The sequence below is a fragment of the Tachysurus fulvidraco genome, chromosome 15 (assembly GCF_022655615.1).
Source record: "Tachysurus fulvidraco isolate hzauxx_2018 chromosome 15, HZAU_PFXX_2.0, whole genome shotgun sequence".
Lineage (NCBI taxonomy): Eukaryota > Metazoa > Chordata > Actinopteri > Siluriformes > Bagridae > Tachysurus > Tachysurus fulvidraco.
The window spans coordinates 12274716-12298342 of record NC_062532.1 but is presented as its reverse complement, the minus strand read 5'-3'; the positions used below and the strand labels follow the sequence as shown (position 1 = coordinate 12298342).

The window sequence follows — 23627 nt, the reverse complement described above, 5'->3', positions numbered from 1 at the left end:
AACTCTGATGTAAGATGGTTAGCAGGTCAGATAATAGAATCGGAGGAAATGTTGCCAGGGCAGGTTAACAGCACTAAATCTATTTCAGACAATTAAATTGTCATACAGCACAAGATAAAATGTATCCCAGCTGGCATCTGGTACCAATGGCTTTACTGCACCTAGCCACAAAAAGTACATTAATTTACACCTGGTTTGTGGGAGGCAAACAAATATAGTGTAAAACCAGAAAAATGAGCTCTGATTTTTGAACATGGCTCAGTTCTCAGTGAGTAATCATTCTCACTCCTCTAGCCTTTTTTTTTGTACTAATCTCCGACATGTATTTATATGATGTACAGAAATATACCTTGTCTCTTTTGCCTTAAACACAGCACTTAAACTGCACCTGTAAGCTCATAACACATAACAGAACCTTTACATGCAGTCTACACTCTATAATACATCAGGGCCAGATCAGGGATAGTAGTAAATACCTTCTAATAACATAAAGAATCCTCTCCAGGCCTGGTGACGTTTAGAAGAACTGGCAGTTTTGAAGTTTATCGAGTGATCATCTCTTCCATCTGTCCTCTCTCTTTTCCCCCCCTCACTCCTTCTCTCTCTTTCGCTGAAATCGCACAGCACGAGAATGTGTCAGTGAGGGCTTTCTTTCAAAATCAGTGGAGAGCAAGATGGAAGGAGGGGAAAGGAGTCAGAAGAGTTTATGGTTTGTTTTAGTTCATGACAGCGGGAAGCCGCTGCGACTGTTACGCCAGCGTGAAATTACCCAGCCTTTTTTCCCATTCCTTTCAGACCGCCTTGCTGTGCACAACCAGGAAGCCTTTTTCATACGTTTCCTCTTTCAGACAAGCGAGATCGTAAGCTTTATCAGAATGACAACGATTCAGAAATGCCACATTGATTCCTCAGTGGTTCTTGACTATCCTTATGTGTCTTGCTGAACATGAGGTTTTTGGATGCCTGACACTCTGCATGGAGATTTCAGATCTTTTTTTTTTTCAGTTAGTCAAAAAACAATCACGTCCCCACTTTAGAACACTACCAACGATTAAATTTAATTATTTAAATTATTTAGGGCAGCATTGGGGAAACCTTTGGTACCTGGGGTGAAGAATCTAACCAATGTAAGCAACATTAAAGGCTATAAGAGCAGAGAAAAAGACGTGATGTGTGACTGTATTGGACTCTATCAGCTCTGTTATCCTCTATATGGAACCTCCACAGCAGTCATCTTATGAACGTGGAACCAAAAGGTATTTATTTTATTCACAAAGAATTGAACAGGTTTTGCCTGACCTCAGATATACTGCACACTATAAAGAAAAATCCAAGACATTTATACGACGGACACAATACTGAATAAACACAATAAATATCTTGAAGGAATTTTTCTATAGATCTAGAATAAGAAATACTAGATGGGGACCTTTCAAATGAAATGTGGAAAGAGGCAAGGATGCCGAAGTTCGCTGTTTTTATTCACTCTATTTATTGAACCTCTGAGCCAGACAATAAGATAGAGAGAAGATAATAAAAGTGGCACTGAACATAAATCGGCACTATTCACTGCTTTGGTGGAAGAGACTGTCCACTCATTTCAGATATTAGTGACAGTCCAGGCAGATATGAATGATTGTCAGCTTAGAAACTTAAAGTGGCTTCCACATTGGCCCAGGTTTGGTGTTTTTCCTGTAATTTGTAATTTCTTATTGTTTTTTCTCCCCACTGGCTATTTTTACCTCATGAATTGAAGTGAGCGCAGGATCGTTCGAAGACACAAAGCTGTCCACGGCTTCATTACAAAATGCTGCTACGGTAGTTGGGTATGCATGCAGATATGCACAAAGCCTTCTTCTTTTATATGCAATAGCAAACAGACATCCAGCATTAGCTAGTTTCGCTACGATTGACAGGGAGAGCATTGAGTTTGTTCCCAAAATGCAGGCCGATTTATTCTCTTGGTATCACACTCATCTATAGCTACAACATTTGTCAGCATTAAAACTCACAGTCCAGATTGTTACCGATGTTCAGTGAGTTCAACGAAATCTATGCCTCAACAGAGATGAAGGTGGGTTTCACAGTAAGCGTATTAGCTCTGGTCCGAATCCGAGCGATATTGTTCTCGCCCAATCTTCAGAATCAATCTGGTTTCAGACTCTCTTAATTCTGTCAAACCCCAGTGCATGGAGCATGGAGAACACAAACGAAACTAATGATGTCATCATCAGCTAAAACACACGCACAGGTCACTTTAATTCGCGAAAAAATGCAGATCCGAATACCCGAGATCTGAGATCTAGTTTTAATGCAAACGAACTCACACCACCTCCTGTTGGTAATCTCGGGTTCGGTACTACAGAAAGCTTCCTGGTCCACTTGACAGCTTTCTCATTACCAAATTTTCATGCAAACCATGCTCTGTTTCAGACTCAACTGGCAGCTTGGAAGCCTCTGTAATATTGCTTCAATATAATATATTGCACAAGTATTAAACCTCACCTCTGTTTCCCTGTAGGTTTGGTCCTCCATTTCTGATGAGAGAAGACAGGTCAGTGTCATGGGATGAGCTACAGCAGAGCATCCTCAGTAAGCTCTACTACCTGATGATCAGTGGAGCACAGCCACAGGTAAAACCATGGGTTTGATTCTGGCCTGTCAAACATTTCAAACATTCTCTATCAGGGATATTCCAGTCTTTTTGTGAAGGTTTGGCTAATATTTTTTCTTCACAACAAACAGCTGAATATTAACAACTATTTAATGCTAAACGATTAGTGATTAGTTTCTGTATGCCACTTTTGGGAATATGATGCGGGAAGAATAAACTTCTCTGTCTAATTGTTTTTAACTTTGATTTATCTGTATACAAGCCATTCTCATTTTCGGTCAGTTTTTTACACGTTTATTAGGACAGTATTTCAAATATTACTGACATTTACATTGAAATATATTTACATTTACGGCATTTGCACATACTTTGCTGCTTTCGCAGTCCACCAGTTTACAACTGTTTGGACGATTTTGACATGCATCTGCCACATAATTAATGTGCAAGGTCGAATTAAAAACACAAATCGAATCAAACACAATGCCCCTTTTAACTTATCGCACGCAACGGAATTCAGTAAAACAAAGTCACCGGCTCCATTTTGTGGCAATGAAATTAATTATGTCCTCGTCTTTTATTTCCTTTTTCTCCGATTTCTATTCATCATACAGCGAGTAGCACACTTCTTATCACTCTGACAAGGTGCATGCCAATTAACACATCACTGGTGGAAAAGTCGAAGGGACTTGTAAATCATGTCAGCCTGAAGGAACTCCCTTATCTTCATCTCAGCTTTATCATGTAGATTGAGTTGCCAGTTTCTTAGATACACACCCGGCTTCATGTTTGTGATTGTGGTGGCAGTGCTGTGATTCTAGCATCGGCTAGTATTCAACCAAGTGACTTAACATGGTTGTCTTAAAGAGCTGTTCGTCTTCTACTGTTTATCTCTGGATTTTATGACTTTTTCAGGGTGGCCATGTTCAGCATCGAGGTTCTTTTTCATGTCACACTGTCACACTCTACAGTGGTGGTTAATAGCTCAATGGAAGTGAACTCTGTTTTTAGCTAGCATACTAAAGGCTATATTTCCAGAGAAACAGAAAGGACAGAAATTTTTTTCACACAAGTGATTCTATCTTTAAAGTAAATCAAACCCATTTCTGCTCTCTCAGATGCCACAAGTGCTTCAACTACTAATAGTCTTTGTAACGTTTTCTGAACAGAGGTAAATATCCAGGTTTCATTGTGATTGAATGTTCTGAATTTGTACGGCAGACAGCATGAAACATTAACAGTAAACAGTATAGGCTCGTGGAGGCGCTGTGATGGTGTGGGGAATGTTTTCACACTCCTCGTGCTCAATGAGAGATGTGAATATTTAAGATTTTTGGTGCCTGAGAAGCAAGGGTGTGGAATTTAGTAGGATTTGGTTCGATATTGATAAGCAGACGATATTCTGCATCCTTCAAAAATGTGCACGTGTCTTCTATTGTACTACCTGGTATGATATCGGTACCATTATATTAATTACTTGATACTAATCAGTGATACTAATAGAATCAGCATAGTTAAGGAAAAAAATTCTCATTCATTTATTTACCACATTTGCTATCTGTTGTTTTTGCAGAATGATACTGTGTGAATGTGTGTGTGTGAGTGTGTGTGTGTGTGTGTGATCACTTTTGATTTGTCATCTAAAGCTTTTCATATTCTTCATATCCTGTGCAGTGGTTAGTTTGCAGAAGATGAAAGAGTTAGTTGTCGAGCTGTCTTTATCGGCAACCGATTTCCCACATAGTTTGCTGATTGCTCTCTTTTGAGCAGCAGCCGTCTTTTCAAAGCACGAACCACCTGCATGTGAGTGAAGATGACCCACATCTACCAATTAAATCTAATGACGTATATTCCTAGGCTGGTGGTGTGTGTATTTTGTCTCTTGGTGCTGTTTATTCACTCATTTTTAACTTCGGTTATGCATTTTCAGACATTCTCAATGAGCACACACAGTACTCTACTAGCCTACTAGGCTACATCACATAGTAAATCAAGCTGTTTTTTTTAATTGGTTCTTTTTCCTACATATTCGATTATGTCAGCATATACAATGCATATCACACACCGCTACTGGGAAGAGTTTTTAAACTCAATTCTTTTCCTTCCCTTAGCATGGCTAGCGTGATTCTTGACCCAATGGGCCTCTAGATTATTTTTTCCTTCCAATTGAGGCATCTTTGAATTTTGGTTCCTTGTAATTACTTTTTATTACATGGCAGATTCAATTACTTTTATATGCCTTGTAGCAACATATTAAAACTGTCTGTGTGGACAATCACCACTGATAATGACATCCAGAAACATGACAGTGAGTTTTTATTTCTTCACGTTTCTCCAAATTAAGCTTTATGCACATTTGGGACAGTTTGGAAAGGGCTGTGTTGCCTCAGGTGTAGCTCAGGTGAAAGTTATTCACTTTGGATAAAAGCAGCAGCCAAATGAATAAACATAGGCTTTGTGCCCAGATAGATAGATAGATAGATAGATAGATAGATAGATAGATAGATAGATAGATAGATAGATAGATAGATAGATAGATAGATAGATAGATAGATAGATAGATAGATAGATAGATAGATAGATAGATAGATAGATAGATAGATAGATAGATAGATAGATAGACACTTGAAATTGAAGGTGAAATTATTCATGCTATTTTGATTGCAAAGGTAGAGAAATATGATGCTACATAGTTCTACCTATCTTTTTGTCTTTTGTTCTAGAGTTCTTGCAAAATCGTGATCCTGTCTACTAGAGTGTGCTGAGTAGCTTCAGTCCTCTTTCACACTCAGTGTTCCTGTAAGATCCAATTAGATCTGAGAATATTTGTAAAAGTACCTTGATGGGTATTTTTTTTATGGTACCACAGTGAAATAGGTTTTATCCCCTCTGTTATTAATTCAGAAAGCAGGCAGATACTTATTGTTTACATACAATACCTAGGTATCTGACATTCTTTATTGGGTGTGTGTGTGCGAAAGTAAAAGTTCACTGAAAGAACTCTCACTCAGAGTTCACTTCACTTCAGCTTTCCAAACAACACCAGCTTTAGCTTTATCCAGACTTGACTTACTACTGAAGTACATTTTCTAAAAAAAATAAATAAAAAAGCAAACATTTAGCATTTAATGTAACGGATCTACATGAGGATTAAGAGATGTGGATCTAGTATTTATTTTGTTCTGGAATTAAACATAGAGATAATCTTTCCCTAATGAGAAGCAATCCTGTCATAAAGTAAGGACTTAATATCTACCGATGCACTTCTCTTGTCGGTTTCATTGACGTGGTAGTGCAATCCTGAATAATAGTAATAGTAAACTGTAAGCAATGTGCACAGTCAGGAAGTGACATGCTGCAAGATATTACATATACAGTACTACTGTAGATAGTAACACAGATATAACATATAGACTTCTACAGTCTGAGAGTCTTCAACATGATTGTGCAAGTACAAAAATATTCTTTTTTGTCACCAGACAGTCTGCATAGACTACAGACCGGATACAGTATATATTTGATTTCAGTTTTGTTTTGATTCTAAGCACTGAGCCATTTACAGATTGAAGGACTCTAACTGAGGAGAATAGCGTGGTTTAAAATGGTACACACATTAGCTGAGCAGCTCAACCTTAAGTCTGGAGATCAGGGTCCAGGTCTGTTGCAACGGTTATAAAGTGTCTACGCATCCCTGATAAAATGGCAGCATTTATGCTGCAAAATAATGAAGCCATGTGTGTATATACATTGGGAATAAGATTAGACATGTTTTAGGTGTACAATATTCAGCTCTCAAATCTCAAGTCAAATGCTGTGGATAAAATGAAAGTGTGTATAATTTCTTATCAGGCACTTGGTGTACTTTTCTCACCATGATTGTAACAATAAGCTATTTTATTGTAATAATTAGTCACTGCAAACTCAAAACAGTGTCAGTGGTGTATGATTTCATGCATAATTGAATCCATGGTGTCCAGAGTTTATGGTGTGTTTTCTTTGAGGTGTGGTGATTTTGCAGGCCAGACTCAGTCCCAATCCCAGGTTATCCTTATACTTGTCAGACCGGTCACTCACAGATTTGGGCCCTGCAGTTGTCCTCGCCAAAGTGCCACAAGTCATCCTTCATAAGCTGTCATGGAACTCCCTCTGCTGGATGCTCTGATAAATGCCCTCAGATCTCTGACAATAATTTAAACATAATGATTATGGATCGTTAACAATACAGTTCAAATAATCAAGGTCACAGATGCTCATCTGTGTGTGTGTTTTTCTTTAGGAGGTTTTTGTTATATTTCTGTGCTAAAAGGAACACAGGCTTCTCGGTCATCCTTATCTCTGTGTCTGTGCCTGAGACACACCAAATGTGCTAGAATCCCTTTTTTCAGGCAGCATTTCTGACACGTTATTGTTCAAATTTCAGTTTGAAATATCAGCGCTGTACAATATAAATGAAACATTCCTGCATTTGTCTTTTTAAGAACCTTTCTTGTTCTTTCTAGTCTATTTTTACACACACAAACATTCTCTCTCTCTCTCTCTCTCTCTCTCTCTCTCTCTCTCACACACACACACACACACACACACACACACACACACACACACACACACACACACACACACACACTCTCTCTCTCTCTCTCTCTCTTTCTCTCTGTCCCAGCAGGAGACTTTTCTGTTATCTTGAAGCTCAGCCAGCAAAATGTAGAATTTCATTTAGAAAGAAGAGGAAATCAATTTCATTCTTGGATGGAGCAGTGTTTCATTTTCAAGAGTTCAATAGATCCTCACAGAATGCAGACACACAAAAGCAATTTTAAGAACAAGTAGAATGTCAGACTTCAGATAGCACTGGGTGGATGTGCAGGTTTATCAGGAAAACAGGGGCAAACAAATAAGAATGTAATCCAGCAATCGGGAACATGAAACCGGCTGAGGGTCAGGTGTATATATAAACAACCGCAGTGGGTGATGACAAACTCAGTGAACAGGCGAAACAAATGCAAAGCTCAGATGCATCGCTGAACAAAGCAGGAGTGAGACTTTGCAGTGTGTCAGAATGGATTATTATCCAAAGGTGGAAGTGTGAGGTGGAAATACACTCTTGGTGGGTTGCTAGTCCATTGCAGGGCACCTTGCATACACACACACACACACACACACACACACACACACACAAACACACACACATTCACATCTAAGATCAAATTACCACACCACAATCAACCAGAAGAGCTTCAATGCATTGTCAGATATTCTATAACTCTCTGAAAGCATGCTAGGATGAACGCCATTGTTCCTAACGATATTTCCTCAATTGGGTTTGAATTCCTGCGTTAAAGAGCATTCAGATCAGTGAACACGTTCGTCCCAAGTCTTCCCTTGAGAGAAAAAAAACATTCAGTAAGCACTTGTGCCCTATGGAACGGGGTCGTTCTGGAAGAGAAAACTCCCATCATCATGATTTATGTAGAAATGGTAAAGGTTAGTCAGAAATAACTTTCTACTGATTTGCACTGAGGCTTTTCACTAAGGGGACTAGTGAACCCAAGCCTGGGCAGGAAATTGTCTCCCACAGAGTAACAGAGCATTGAACAGTCTGTCTGACTGCAACTATTTTCTTTTTCTTGTCTTTATTTCTTTCCAGAATAACAGAGTCCTGTTTAAAATCCGTGTCGTTGGAGGATCGGCGTCCTGTAGCTACTTGAGTCCACAGGATGGACGTCCACTTTACCATCCTGCAGTGGACAGGTAAGATGATGCCGTCTTGTGTTAACGGATTATGGTAGATTCTGGCTTGGAGCTTGAATTGAAACTCTGTAAACTTTTTTGCTGTCTCCCAATAAGAGGTCATAAATTTGCAATCCCCCCAAACAACGACCTACCTGGAAGCCATGTACTGTATAGGAATTAGCAAATAGTAATTTAAAAATGTGTGTGACAAATTTTTAAAAAATCTACTGCATTCTGACAAGTAGTAATGACAAAGTATTGATTTTTCTTTTTCGACATTCGGACCATGAACAAAACCATTCAGCGGAAAAGAACCGAATAGAAAGAAGTTTAGATTGTGTTCTTCAGGAGCTCACAGCTTTAAGCCCGTAAGCATCAAAGTCAAAACCAGTCTTTGGAAAGCTGCTTTCAAAGAGCTGAGCTGGACACAGGCTAGTTCTTTATTCAAATTCTTTCCTTTTACAATAGACCTGTATACACACTTTCTGTTCTTCTCTGCTTTACACAGACAGTAAGTCAGAGGTTAAATTACGTTCTTAGAGAGTTCAAACCCAGTGTATGCTAAAGAGTCAAAGATAAGGGCTTGAGAAAGACTTTCACTTTCTATAAAAAGAGTATACCTAATGAATACTTGCAGTATAAATAAATTCTAATCAGTGTTAAGAAAATTTAGCATCAGTGTGTACTCTATGTGGAAACTTTACCTCAGGATATAAATTGCTGGTGTATAAATTAGTATGTAAGGAAACTTAAACTTACGGTAATTGTTCATAATAAACTTTTATAAAGAACTGAATAAATGCAACACTACAGTATGTGGTCAAAGACATGCACGTTTTCGTCGATCAGTTTCTACTTTTGGCATAAAGCACCAAATACTGACGTAGTTACATTTAATAACTGATCGTTTAGAAAATGACTACAGCCATCTAATTATATATTATCATCCCAACCGCCAGACACCCTGCACTTCTGGAAATAGAAGGGTCAAATCTTCAGCACAGTGTTTTTGTCATTTAATAACAGACATTTCTAGACTGAAAGCATGTTTCTCCTGTTCAGTGTGCTCATCATTTTCCTACAAAGAGGACAAACTGCTAAATTTCATCATTCAGTATATGCATATAGTTATAACAGCATGCATAATATCAAGAGTTCTAATAATCTCCACATTACTCACTCTTTTTTTTTTAAAAGAAACCATACCGATAAACATCAAATTCTTAGAAATGTGAGCATTTCCTCTTATAATTAAAGAGAAGATCCTAGTAAAGATAAAAGTTATTCATGAAGAATCTTAACCCTTAAAACAGCTCATAAGGTCAAAAGGTGTAGTGAGGAGGACTATTAAAGGTTTTAAGAGTTTCTTTATCAGAGGAGAAAATGACCAAAAGGTGAAGAGGAAGAAGAAATGTATTGTATACAATATTTAATAACGATAGTGAGTTAAAAAATGATACAGATTAGCATCTCTGACTCAGCGAATATATATATATATATATATATATATATATATATATATATATATATATATATATATATATATATATATATATATTCTGCCGCTATGGCATTTAGAGATACACTAACATTTCTGAAACAGAGCTTATATGCCACAGCAGTAGAAATGATATAATTTGGCGCTATGACATTTCTGCGCTGTGCTGGAGATGTTCACATTTACATTACATTTATAACATACAGATGTTAGCGCATCTCTAATATGTTCGCCTCCTCTCTAAGATAAAAGTGTTTGTATTTTCCTTGCTCAGAGATGCTCTGAGATTGGTCCTGAATCACACTTAAACTGAGATTCCCAGTTAGACATTTTAAAGCTAAATCAGGAGCTCTCTGAGATCATCCTTAGACTCTTTATATGAATTTGGGCCCATATCTCAGATCTTTATGCTCTTCAATCATGGGCTTCATTCATAAATATTTTTTGCAACAATAATGTAAAATCTTACATAACGTATCCTGTGATGAGGAGAAATAACACTTTGGTCTGGTTGAAGTCCTGCCTAATCTCGCCTCTTCCCACCTACTTCTCTCACCTGCTGTTTTTCCGCCTTACTGGCACAAGAATCAGAGAATTAGAGCAAGAGCTTCTTCTAAACTGGCTCATGAAAGCTTTCCAGCAGGGACACACATGGCAGGCATGATGAAGTATTGCACGATGCTTTTTAAAGGACATGGAACAAAGCAGGCTGAGTCATTGCTCAGTGTTATCAAGTAGTTTATTGTTATTTTTGAGACTCACAGCCAGAACGTTTTTTCCCAAATTCTTTGTTTGACATCCTACACAAGAGAACCATTCTTGGTCATGTTACATAAATTATAATGAAGCTGGACTAACTCCGGGTCCTAAAGAATGTCTAATTATTATTATTATTATTCATTCATTCATTCATTCATTTCCTACCACTTATCCGAACTACCTTGGGTCACGGGGAGCCTGTGCCTATCTCAGGCATCATCGGGCATCAAGGCAGGATACACCCTGGACAGATTGGCAACCCATCGCAGGGCACACACACTCTCATTCACTCACGCAATCACACACTACGGACAATTTTCCAGAGATGCCAATCAACCTACCATGCATGTCTTTGGACCGGGGGGGTGAACCGGAGTACCCAGAGGAAACCCCCAGGGCATGGGGTAGAACATGCAAACTCCATACACAAAAGGCGGAAGCGGGAATCAAACCCCCAACTCTGGAGGTGTGAGGCAAACGTGCTAACCAATTAGCCACCATGCCCCCCATTATTATTATTATTATTATTAGTAGTAGTAGTAGTAGTAGTAGTAGTAGTAGTAGTAGTAGTAGTAGTAGTAGTAGTAGTATCATGAACCGGTGTTGAAGACCTAACCAGGACCCATATTATTAGATTAGTGCTCTGACTACTGAGCATTCGACTGAGACACACAGTGTGTATGTGATCAATAATCCAGTGACCCTAAACATGACATTGACTGAATCAGTTGGCAGTTGTAGTCTTTGGCATCCATATTTACAGGCTGGGATGTGTTCTGTGAGATGACAATTATCATTAGTAGTAGTATGGTAAATAATAGTATAAAAAAGTAGAATACTAATTACACGGTAGTACTAAAAACCATCATCATTATGAGTAGAAAGATGTGAAAATCCTGTCACTAATACTAACTGGCGATTTCCTCTGTTTACTCAGAGCTCTAAAGCTGTGTGGCTCCGGCGGGCCTCCACATGTGAAGCTGATCGTGGAGTGGGAACACAGAATGAAAGACTGGTGAGTCAGTCCATTATCATCAAACCATCGAATCACTTTATGGCAAAAAGAAAAGGAGCATGCACAGTGACATTAGGACTGCTTGAGGCTCACGTTGTGCCACTTTTAGACACAATTGGATGAGAAGTGGGACAGGATCACTTCAGGATCACCTTAAGATGCTGATCTTGTTTATAGCGAACAAATAATTAGTTCCTGTACTAATATAATATTATGGAAATACAAATGTTTTGTAGTAAAACAGTTTGTGTGTGTGTGTGTGTGTGTGTGTGTGTGTGTGTGTGTGTGTGTGTGTGTGTGTGTGTGTGTGTGTCTGTGTGTGTGTGTGTGTGTGTGTGTGTGTGTGTGTAGTCTTTTTGGTAACATTCAGGAGGAGGTGGTGAAGGACTGTGAGAGCGTACGCGCTCAGCAGCAGCAGCATGTCCAGCAACACAGCTGCACACTGGACGAGTGCTTTCAGCTTTATACTAAAGAAGAGCAGGTAACACACACCAAAGCAAGTCCAAAACATGCAGCTCTGAGATCTTAACAAACCCTTTAGAGCCGGGTTCCCTGCTATACACAGTGCTAATCACCTTAACACAACTGAAATGTCATTTGAATCCCAGATGCTTAGAATTCAGTTACCAAGATGCAGACAGATTCTTGTGAAGATGCGTCAAAGGAAATAAAGGAAGTTAGAACAAGATAAATTGTTTAGCCAGAGAAAGGATTTTAATTTAAAGACTGCTACAAACGTGGAAGTGAAACCAAACATGAAGATAAGTCATTAAAGTTGACTTTAAAACTAAACCACACTGATGTTACTAAACAATCCCGTGACTAGATTTAGGGTGGAAACATTTTATTTCTAGAGAAAAAGGATAGAGTGAAAGATCTTGCTGCTGATCATTTGCTTCAGACACACCAGCTTATTTTGAGGAAGTGTGACTCAGTGCTTAAGGCTTCAGGCTACAGAGTGAAAACGTGTGTGTGGTCAAATGTCTGCTCATTGCACAAGGCTCTTTATTTTTATTTTACTATACACATGTAGGTATGTAAAAAAAAAACATACTGTTTAAAGTATTTTTTTTAAGTATTGTTTTTAAGAAATTAGAAATTATCATTCAGAAAGATGCTACTCTTCACAGGCGACTCTATTAAATGTGTGACTCAGTTCTTAGAATTATTATTTGCCTTGTCACTTGAATTGAATGGATTTAATCCCAAATGAATTCACTCAGAAAGTGCCAGGCCTAGAAATAATGCCACATGGAGCTGCTGTGTTATGTGAGAGGAATGGTCAAGAATAGACAGCTCTATAATATATAGTATACATTATTGTACTCATAATATTGATGAAATCTGTTTGCAAACCCCTCCTCTAAAAGTATTAGTATTAGTTTTCCCGTCACTAGTATACTTTATCTGACGTGCTTTAATACGAATAACTGAATAATAATAAACCCATCAGGTTTATGCAGGTCACGGTTGTTGCACTGAACAAAATAAAGCATATTATATTGCACATTATATCGTACACTGTACATGCAGCTGGCTCCAGACGACGCATGGAAGTGTCCTCACTGCAAGCAGCTGCAGCAAGGCATGGTTCAGATGAGTCTGTGGACACTCCCGGACATCCTCATCCTCCACCTCAAGCGTTTCAGGCAGGTGGGCGAACGACGAAACAAGCTGTCCACTTTGGTGCGCTTCCCTCTCACAGCCCTGGATATGGCGCCCCACATGGTCAAGAGGGGTAACTGCACACGCTTACCTTCTACATGGAAACAGCAGCCTCATCATAGGACTGAAACAGGCCAACATCCTGAGGACTACTTGTATGACCTGTACGCTGTGTGTAACCATCACGGGGGCATGCATGGAGGTCATTACACAGGTCTGTGGACCGACAATAAATGATCTGGGATGTGTGCGGACGAGAATATACTGCAGTTAATTTCAGTATTTCTGTTCTTTCAGCATACTGTAGGAACTCAGTGGATGGCCAGTGGTACGGTTACGATGACAGCAGCGTAGAGCCAGTGCCTGAGGGAGAAGTCTGTACACGTGGGGCTTATATCCTCTTTTACCAGAGACGCAACAGCATCCCTGTATGGTCAGCCAGCTGCTCGCTCCGAGGTTAGAATTTACCTCCATCTTCACTATACAATAAAGATTCAATTGTTCAAATATACTGGTCCCTGTGTATGTCCATTTTTCAGGTTGCTACTAATCAAATATGAGTTTAATTATGCAAACATACCAAAGATTAAACTGATAAACAAGGAGCTTTTACAGTACACTCTTTTGATGAATCAGGATTAATGTCTAGAAAATTTAAGAGTAATGAATAAGTAATACCAAGCTGGATCTACCTACAGTTATGACTGATATGTTTCATTTGAAAATATGAATATCATAGGAATATTTGCAACAAATACCAGGCCCCAAAAGTCAGCCATTAATTGTGATCAAAGATTAAAATGGTGATAGTGTATACAGTTAAAAGTAAAATATCACTGGAAGCAAAATATGAATTAATTTGAGTCTGTTGATATGCAAAGTAAAATATAATTACATGAAAAGTCTAACGAACAGCACTTTTATCAATGAAAGTGAAAATCAGCTAATACCCGGAGCTGATATTCCTAGCAAACTTGTTTTTTGTGCTAATGACTCACATGATCTCTTCTTCAACAGGCTCTACTAGCTCCTCCATGTCTAATCATTGGCTCATCCGTTTGACATCGGTGTCAGAAGATAGCCAGACTTTGTGTTCCACGACTAAGACCTCAAACTGCTCTTCAGCTCCTGAGCCTCAAACACCGACTTCTCCTGTTTTCTATGAGCAGCCAAAAGTAGATTCTGGTGAGTTATTTCTCAACAAGCACCCACAGAGTAGATGGTACCAGTCCTGGTCATTGTTATTCATTACTTTTCTTTATAATATTATATCAAATTTTAACAAAGTCTTTATTCGGGTCATTATCATTAGTTTTCCGTTTTACAGATCCTAAATTTGTTCTCCATTCCCCACCCATAGATGGATTTGCGTCAAGACCATTCGTCCGTGGCACCCAGGGCCGAAGCGTAAGCCTGCGTTCACCCACCAAGAATAAGGAAACCCTGAGCAAAGTGCTTCCTCTGCGCTGGTCTTTTGGTTCCAAGGACCGCAAGAAAGTCACTTCTGTCCCTCAGATCACAACACCAAGGACTGGAGAACTGGTGGAGTACCTGGAATCTGGACGGAGGCCACGGTGCACCAAGGAGCCAATAGTGAGTCTGGTGGCTAGCCCTGCACAAGGTAAAGCCCAGCTTCCTGTGGATGACTCTCTCAGCTCCCCTAGTGGCAGCAGTGGTTTTAGCGGTGCAGAGAGAGGAAGCTGTCGTGAGTCGGATTCACCTCGAGTACCTGAAGGCCAGAGCAGACCAGGTTCAGACAGATGCGCTAGTAAGGGCAGAGATGAAGGTTTACTAGTCAGGAGGACTTCAAAGAGGAGGCAGGAACAACACGGAAAGTCTCAAGACGGTCAGTCTTGTCGAGAATCCTCAGTTGGGGTTCATCCTGGGACAAGCACAGCTCAAAGTGTATCAAACAGCACAAGTGAAAGCAAAGATTCCACAATAATGAGACATTGGAACCAGCCAGGTGGTGTTACCAGAACGTTTTGTAGTCAAAACCAGCAAGAAGATGTTGCAGGATGCAAAAATGAGGAGACAGATGGCATCCCAGCCTTCCTCATGCCAGGCAATGTTAAGAAGGACAACCAGTCAAAGAACATACGTGCCAAAGAAACAGCTCAAGGAAGAACGATAACACATAAGAGCTCTAACAAGCTGTCCGTGTCCAACGGCACTCCAAACGGCCTGGTAGCGGAGGAGAAAAAAGGCAACGGCACACACAGGAGCAGCAGCGCACGGTACTACAACAAGACGCTGATCAATGGAAAGGATAGCCACAGTGGCAGCGGTGGAGATATTAAGCGAGCGCTGAGCTCTTCCAGCCTTCAGAGCAGACTGGATCCGAGTCTGAGGAGGACAGTGTCCCTCCAGAGGAACGGGCTACTGGTTCCTCCTCAGAAAGGACAGAGTGCTGATAAACCGTCCTACAATACACTGCAGAGGAACAGATACAGCACCACTTCTCTAGGCAGACAGAGACCAGTGCCTGAGTCCTGCTTCTGATCTCAGGACAGCTGAAGTGTGTGAGTGTCTGATTTAGGTGCAGATCATTCCAGTCTGAGTGCCTCCACTGAAGACAAGATATTTAGGGTACTTTCACCAAGGTTCCAGCTAAAGGCAAGAAAACAGATACAATATTTTACAAAAAAACTAAACTGCATTTTTAGACAAATCCTTTTAAATCCCATAATTTAAACCAGTTAATAATATAATTTATTTTTACGGAGCCCACTAATTAACAAGAATTTTAACTAGATTATTATTTAGATGTCCCCAGACTTTCACAAATCTTTAGGTTTAAATCTCTCAACAAAAAGTCACCAGATCTCGTCATCGCCGGTGCTCCAGACACGCATAATATCGGAATTGTCAACAAATTCTTTTGTGTTATGTTTATCGAACCTTATTATATTAGAAACAAAAACATAACCGAACGTGCTGTTATATCAACAACGACATAGAATATTTGCTTTATAAGTTTTATTCCTCTTATACCACAGCAACTTGCCGACGATTACAATCCGTTATTTATTACAGAAAACATGTCCAAATTTTTACCTGTTTTATATTGACTTGTTATATATAATGTTGTGGAAAATCCTTGAAAATGTGTAAATTACCGTTTTCACTTATGCTATGGCAGCTATAGTCTTTCCCACACTTTCTGTTGAAACAAATCCGATTTGAAAAATGCAGCTTGGTACAGAGAAGCCATACAGGGAAGCAACACGTCTGTCCTGAAAACTTTCCCATGACACGTCTGACCGTTACGCAGAGTGCTGACACAGGAGATTCCTCCCTTACTGTACGTGGTGCGGACGAGCTGTTACTATACGAACAATTCCGTATTAATATAAACCTGTGATCTGCCTTGTAGTCAGCACTCATGTCAGAGGTGTGCAGTTAGAGAAAATGTATCAATATCTTCTGAACAATAATCAGCGCTGTGGTTTAAGAGAATATAATGTGAGCCAATCAGAAGGGTTAATAATAGCAGCTTATGATGGAAAGCTAATAACAGAAATTAAATGTGATCGCAGCTTTTGGGGTAATTTTGAAATTTAGGTAATTTTTCTTCTTTTTTTTTTATTTATTCACTCACCTTTGCTAGGCCATACAAACCAAGACCTTGGATTTAGATTCATCCATAGAGTTTTGACTAAATAAGATACTATTTTTTTATATGTTTATGGTATATTTTGGTGTAATATTTCTCACATATATTCAGTTTCATGTAAATATCATGTTTATAATCATGTTAATTAATTTTTGGAAGAAAAAAAAAAGCCAGTTTGAACTTTATATTTATAATGTTTAAAATGTCAATCAAGAGGTAGACCTACCAATCTTCCATTATATGTGTGTACTACAGACAAAACTACCAGGTATAATAACTTTAAAAAGCTAACGTTATATTTTCTAAAATATTTTGACTACTTTCATGTGTAAAAAAAATATAGGTTCAGTGATACAGACCCTGGGACCGGAATAATACCATGGTGGTTTATCTATACTCGTAAAAAATGCTGCGATGCCTGTATCTAAAAGCATGTGCTACTATGTGAGATAAGTTTAGAAAGCTGCTGGAATTTGTGCACGCAGAAGTGTATACTTGAGCGTGAAGCAGATACGAGCGATTCAGTTCTGCGAGCACTGAGACACGCGCTTTACTTCTAGTTCTTCTCGTGACTCAAGGTGCAAATTCACAGCACATTGCACTTTTAATGACCTCACGTGTTGATTACCGCACTGCATACTACTGAGCATAGAGTTTAAACACTATAGTATACCTGAGCAGCACATCAGACACACGTGAGGTTCTTCTTCATACTGCTGCCACACAATTATACAGGATGTCTTTGTGTGCTGTAGCGTTACAATTTCACTTCACTGGAACCAAGAGGCCTAAACTTGTTTCAGCATGACAATGTCTCTGTGTGAAGTGAACAAGCTCTATGAAGACATGACATGCCAAAGTTGAAGTGGAAGAGATCAAGTGTCCTGCTCAGAGCCTCAACCCCACTGTACAGATGAACTGAAAAGCCAAACGCGCCCCAGACCTTGTTGTCTGACATAACTAACACTCTCGTTACAGTATGTGCGAATGAGCCACACTCCAAAATCTAGTGGAACGTCTTCTCGGCAGATCGGAGGTTATTATAACAAACAGCAGTGGAAGTGGGGATTCAATCTGGAATGGGATGTCAAGCACATATGGGTTTGAGAGTCAGGTGACTCAAGTTCATTGGTAGCAGCACATGGAACTAAACAAACAACACACACAGAACTGAATAAACTGTTTCAGTATCGGTATCGAACGAGAACCAAAACACATGCACACGGCTGAAAAAATGATATCGGTGCATCCCTCAGTAAAGCTTTTAAATAGTATTTCTGCTTAATTCTGGTTCTGTTTAAAATTGCACTTTTAAGTTTTGAGTTTCTCATATATCCGTGTACATCCTGATTTAGTGCTTATAGCATTCGTAACCTGCAAACGTAGCACGTAAGGAACTAACTAACATCATTTTCAAACATGGTACTGTGTATATATAATGGGGTGTACACAAGCAACGATCTGGATTATGATTCATGGCTAAGCAGTCCCTAAAATATTTCAAATTTTGGAGGAGAAAAAAAAACTTTTAGGAATCTGCACAACGGAATGAATTTGTGATGCAGGAGTCATGGTGATCTCTGCATTATTATGTAATAATTCATGGTTTTAATTGGAATAATCTGTTAAATCAGTTATTGTGTGCACATCCCACCTTCTGGCAGGAGCAGGACAAAAGAAACCGTTAAAGTAAAACATTTGTAATGTCCGCAACACTTTTTAAACTCCCATCTTTATTAATTAATTAAAAAGCAACGTTTCCACCCTGTTGGGTCTTCATTCGCCTGAAGAAGACCCAACAGGGTCGAAACGTTTCTTTTTAATTAATTAATAAAGATGGGAGTTTAAAAAGTGTTGCGGACATTACAAATGTTTTACTTTAATTAGAATAAACAACGAATGTCTTCGTTGTTCCTAATGTACACTGGTTAGAGAAAAAAAGCACTACATGTCAGATAAATTTACCAGAGGTGATGAGAAGTATGCAACTGAATATGTAACATTTATGCAATTAAATGCAGAACAACAGATCAACAAACGAAACAACAGTCTGCGTTTGTCGGCAAAACAGCTCAAACTTTGATTGTGATATTATTTAAGTGCCTTTTTATAATAATGTTCTCGAAGGAGCATCAGTAGTAATGTTCTCGATACGGACACATGTACATGTTTTGTGGATTTACTGAACAGTCACGTATTCTCTCGTATACATACAGACACATGATCCTTCCATACCGTTATTGCACACACTGTTCATTATGTCACACCGACACACACACACACACACACAGTTCACATCATCATCGCTATCATCTCTCCTACTCCCATCCAGTTGCTGTTGGAAAGGGAAGCAGCTGCAGCTCATGTAGGAATCAAGTTCATGAATCTTTTTTTTTCCCATCCTTTATTCCGCCTCGTCTGTCAACATAAACATCTCAGACTTTCCCGAACGTACACACTTTTAAATAGCAACATCACATTGAAGACTTTTTGTACTAGATACGACAGTCTGTCATGTTTTGAGGAGATCGGGCCTTTTTTTACTAAATAAAACTAATATAAGCTGTAGATCGGTTGTAATATTAGTAAATGGCTGGTGTACGTTTTTCACATTTAATTCAGCAGCAATATGTAGACATTGATCTAGTGAAAGAAATTGCACTCATCATGTAGCCAGACAATTACACAATCCTTCTATTCGTTTTAAACGAATTAGTGATTAGAGAAAGAGTGTGTGTGTGTGTGTGTGTGTGTGTGTGTGTGTGTGTGTGTGTGTGTGTGTGTGTGTGTGTGTGTGTGTGTGTGTGTGTGTGTAAAGATTTAAGAGAGATGGATGCCTAGCTTTAGTCCTATCTGCCCTGAAAAGTTAAGGGTTCTTATAGTGAGTGGCATTGAAGTGGAACCAAAATATATTTCATTTCATTCATTTGTTTTACATTGATGGATTTATTACTTTTCAAGCACCTACTTCTATTTCTATACAGGCTTCCTTTCTTCTGTACAGGCTTTTCAAGGAGTTTAGGCTTGTCCAAAGATGCAGTAGTTAAGTATATCCATATATATATATCCATCCTTAGTTAGCATTCACAAGTGTTTGTTTTTTCTCTCCTCCAAGAACCTAATGAAGGACTTATATACTTATAAATCATACATTATTACATCATGTTAGCTTTTATTTTTTAAGCCTTGACAATTCAATGTTGACCGGTAAAAGCGGAACTGTTTGTGGTGCAGTAACCAGAAGGTTGTGAGTTCAAATCCAAGTACTGTTAGAAAGCCACTGCTGAGCCACTGAGTCAGACTCGTACGTGAATTCTGCCTTACTTATAAAGTCACTTTGGATACAAGCATCAGCCAAAAGAGTAAATGTAAACATAGTCGTATACACTGTTAACCAGCTCATGCTTTAAATGACTAAACTTGACTAAAATGGTTTTAGGACTACAAAGATCATCGAGCCTTTCCCATTTCAGATCAGTAAATCTAATAACAGTGACTTTGGCTTGTTTATGAAGTGGTATAATGAAGGAATGTTGTTGCTTTTAAGGGTTAAAGGTTCTGGATATATTTTTATGCAAACTTTTGTATTCCAAGATTTTTTCAGTAATCTGTAATTAATGTAAATAAAGTTGTAAAAATGATTGTGTACTGAATGATTTTGCTCAGATTCTGATTAAATGGCATTGAAGGAAATGAAGCACAGACATAACGGACACACTGGAACAAAATCTCGCCCACGTTTGTACTGTCACCGAGTTTGTACTGTCACTTTATATAGCACATTGTACTTTATTTTTAATATAGCAAATTATTAAACACTCTATTTGTCACTGGAATGTGTAGACAAGTCTTTAATCTGTTTCTTTGTTCTTTCTTTCTGAGTGAAACAAATCGCTGTTGTTAAACAAATGCCCCTGATGTTCCATTTCATCTGCTGATTAGCACTCAATGAAAAGTTTATCACTTATCAAGCGGTCGCTCAGCGAGGTTTGTACAAGGCGCCTGGACTGCTTAAAGTACTTCAATTTGTTTCTTTGAAATTGAAGTACTGGAAAACCTTGAAAACAGATATTTTAAGATAAGGCTTCAGTCTAGTGGTGATTACAAGTGCTTAAAGTCGATAAATATGACATTGCTAAATAACTTAAAAGTGTTTCTTTTTGTCAGAACATGAATGCAATGATTTCATTATAAACATGACACACCTCCACATGCCGAACTAGTCACTCACTCATTTCGACACAGACGGCTCCGGCAACTCACCTGGAGAATACTAATGTTATGCTGAAGATGAAGCAATGCCTGTAAAATACAGATATACTGTAATCCAGCATAGTGGTGAAAGGTGACAAAATTGCTAAACATTCATGAGGACACACCAAATGTGCATCGTACCTGTTGTAAAGCTGCATTATAAATATATTTTTTTAAATAATTATGTTAAAGTGACATCTTTTGTCCTTGAAAAAATATATATATAGTGCTTAAAAATTACTTGCAAATCCCAGAAATTCAGTATGAAGCGTTTGTATGAACCGTGATTTATACTTTAACCCAGGCTCTGTTTTGCAAAAATGTCTCTGTCTCTGCAAATGAGGTATTTTGTATGTGAAGAATCCATGATGTTTCAATGAAATTGTTTTTTAGACTATAGACTACCGCAGTTTTAGGTATTTCCACATCCAGAGACATAATTCTGAAGGCAGTGGGAATAAAAGTCGACAAATTTATACTGACTATCCAGACAACATAGAACACAAAACACTATAATGACTTGGAGCTGCAGAGGAAACCACTGGGATAAACTAAAATGCCTAGAGATAAACACACAAGATTTCATAAGCACATGAAGATACACAAACGGCTTAAATAGGGCCACTGTGTTGCAATTTATCTCTTGTGGGTGTGTATGAGTGGGAACAGGAAACACTGTCCACAAACGTGGAGTTGGAAAATAAAAAGTGATAGATGTGATACTGAACTGTGGAAAGCTTTAGCCTCAGAATAAGGGTGGATGTGACATTAGTGTTGTAATAATCAACAAAAAGAATCACAGACACAAAGATATGTTTCTGTTTTTACCAGTTTTTGTTGGTTGATCTGGGTTTTTCTAACTATATTCTCACTTAATTCTGTAATTTCCCAATCTCTCATCCAGGCATCATGGTCAGTTTCACATGAACTGAGCATAACGTAAGCGTTCCTTTTTTAGTCTGAAAGACCAGTGGAAAATCACCCCAAATAATCAAGTTCAATCTAAAACCAGAAGAACAATAAATTGAGATGTTTATCAGAAATATTAATCGTTAACATTATTTGTACAGTTTGTAACTTCTGTTGTTTAAAAAAAGAATATATATATATATATATATATATATATATATTTACATATATATATATTTTTTTTTATATATATATATTTGTGTTTTTTTATATATATATATATATATATATATATATATATATATATATATATACACACACACACACACACACACACACACACGTTAGTAATGAAACATGCACCATGTTGCTTAAGTAGACATTTTTATCGTAAAATTGTTATTCTTTCATAGAGTTTAACATATAAACTCATTTGTATATCTGGTTTATAGAATATAAAACTGAAAGAAATTGAAATCTGTAGACAGATGATGTGTTGATGTGTCAGTGGAATTAGAAAGGAATCTTTAAATGCTGTTCGGTGGCCAGATTTGAGAATTGATATCCATCATCACTGTTGACGTGGTCTTATAGGAAAATGAATCAGGGTGGATTACTTCAAGGTGATAGCAGTAACTGCTTTTGCTTCTGGCCACATCACATCACACCACTTTATTCCTTAGATCATTTCACTTCTGATTTGATTTTGGTTTTGAAGTCTGTAGCTTGGGGGGCATGGTGGCTTAGTGGTTAGCACGTTCGCCTCACACCGTCAGGGTTTGATTCCCGCCTCCACCTTGTGTGTGTGGAGTTTGCATGTTCTCCCCGTGCCTCGGGGGTTTCCTCCGGGTACTCCGGTTTCCTCCCCCGGTCCAAAGACATGCATGGTAGGTTGATTGGCATCTCTGGAAAATTGTCCGTAGTGTGTGAGTGTGTGTGCCCTGCGATGGGTTGGCACTCCGTCCAGGGTGTATCCTGCCTTGATGCCCAATGACGCCTGAGATAGGCACAGGCACCCCGTGACCCGAGAGTTCGGATAAGCGGTAGAAAATGAATGAATGAAGTCTGTAGCTTTCCGAATTATACTCTGTTCTTAAAAAGGGATTAATCCAGCAGTCACATATCAGGCTAGAGCTGAATCCCAAAATTGTTTACTACTCTATAAAATAATTAGGTCAATGCATATTGAGGAAAATCAAGCTTTTCCAGAACTTAAAAGCCATTTAGCGATTTCTGTTGTGTCAGTCATCTGTATGGTCTGGTATTTACCAGCAATCAGGTCAGCGCTGAACTCAGGTGACCCATTAGTTCCTCAGGAGCTCTTGGATGCACTATCATAAACTGTTGTAGAAAGGACATTATTTACATTTACACTATTTACTATAGAGTGTCACCCAAATGAGGATGAAGTTCCCTTCTGAGCCTGGTTCCTCTTAAGGTTTCTTCCTCATATCATCTCAGGGAGTTTTTCCTTGCCGCCGTCACCTCCGACTTGCTCGTTAGGGATAGGGATAGATATATAGTATTTTAAGATTTAAGTTATTTTTTTTAATTCATTTTAAACTTTAAT

The 23627-nt window shown here is 38.6% G+C and overlaps 1 protein-coding gene across 1 annotated transcript in view; it reads left to right on the top strand.

The window, feature by feature from the left end:
- The window catches only part of usp43b (ubiquitin specific peptidase 43b), a 75894-nt gene extending 59799 nt beyond the window's left edge, over positions 1–16095 (top strand). The window contains exons 8-15 of the mRNA XM_027141539.2: positions 2522–2633; positions 8256–8359; positions 11536–11613; positions 11965–12094; positions 13147–13492; positions 13576–13734; positions 14296–14463; positions 14639–16095. Coding sequence (XP_026997340.1) covers positions 2522–2633; positions 8256–8359; positions 11536–11613; positions 11965–12094; positions 13147–13492; positions 13576–13734; positions 14296–14463; positions 14639–15780 — 2239 coding nt within the window. The 3' untranslated portion in view covers positions 15781–16095. The remainder of the gene's footprint in view (positions 1–2521; positions 2634–8255; positions 8360–11535; positions 11614–11964; positions 12095–13146; positions 13493–13575; positions 13735–14295; positions 14464–14638) is intronic.
- Positions 16096–23627: the final 7532 nt, after the last annotated feature.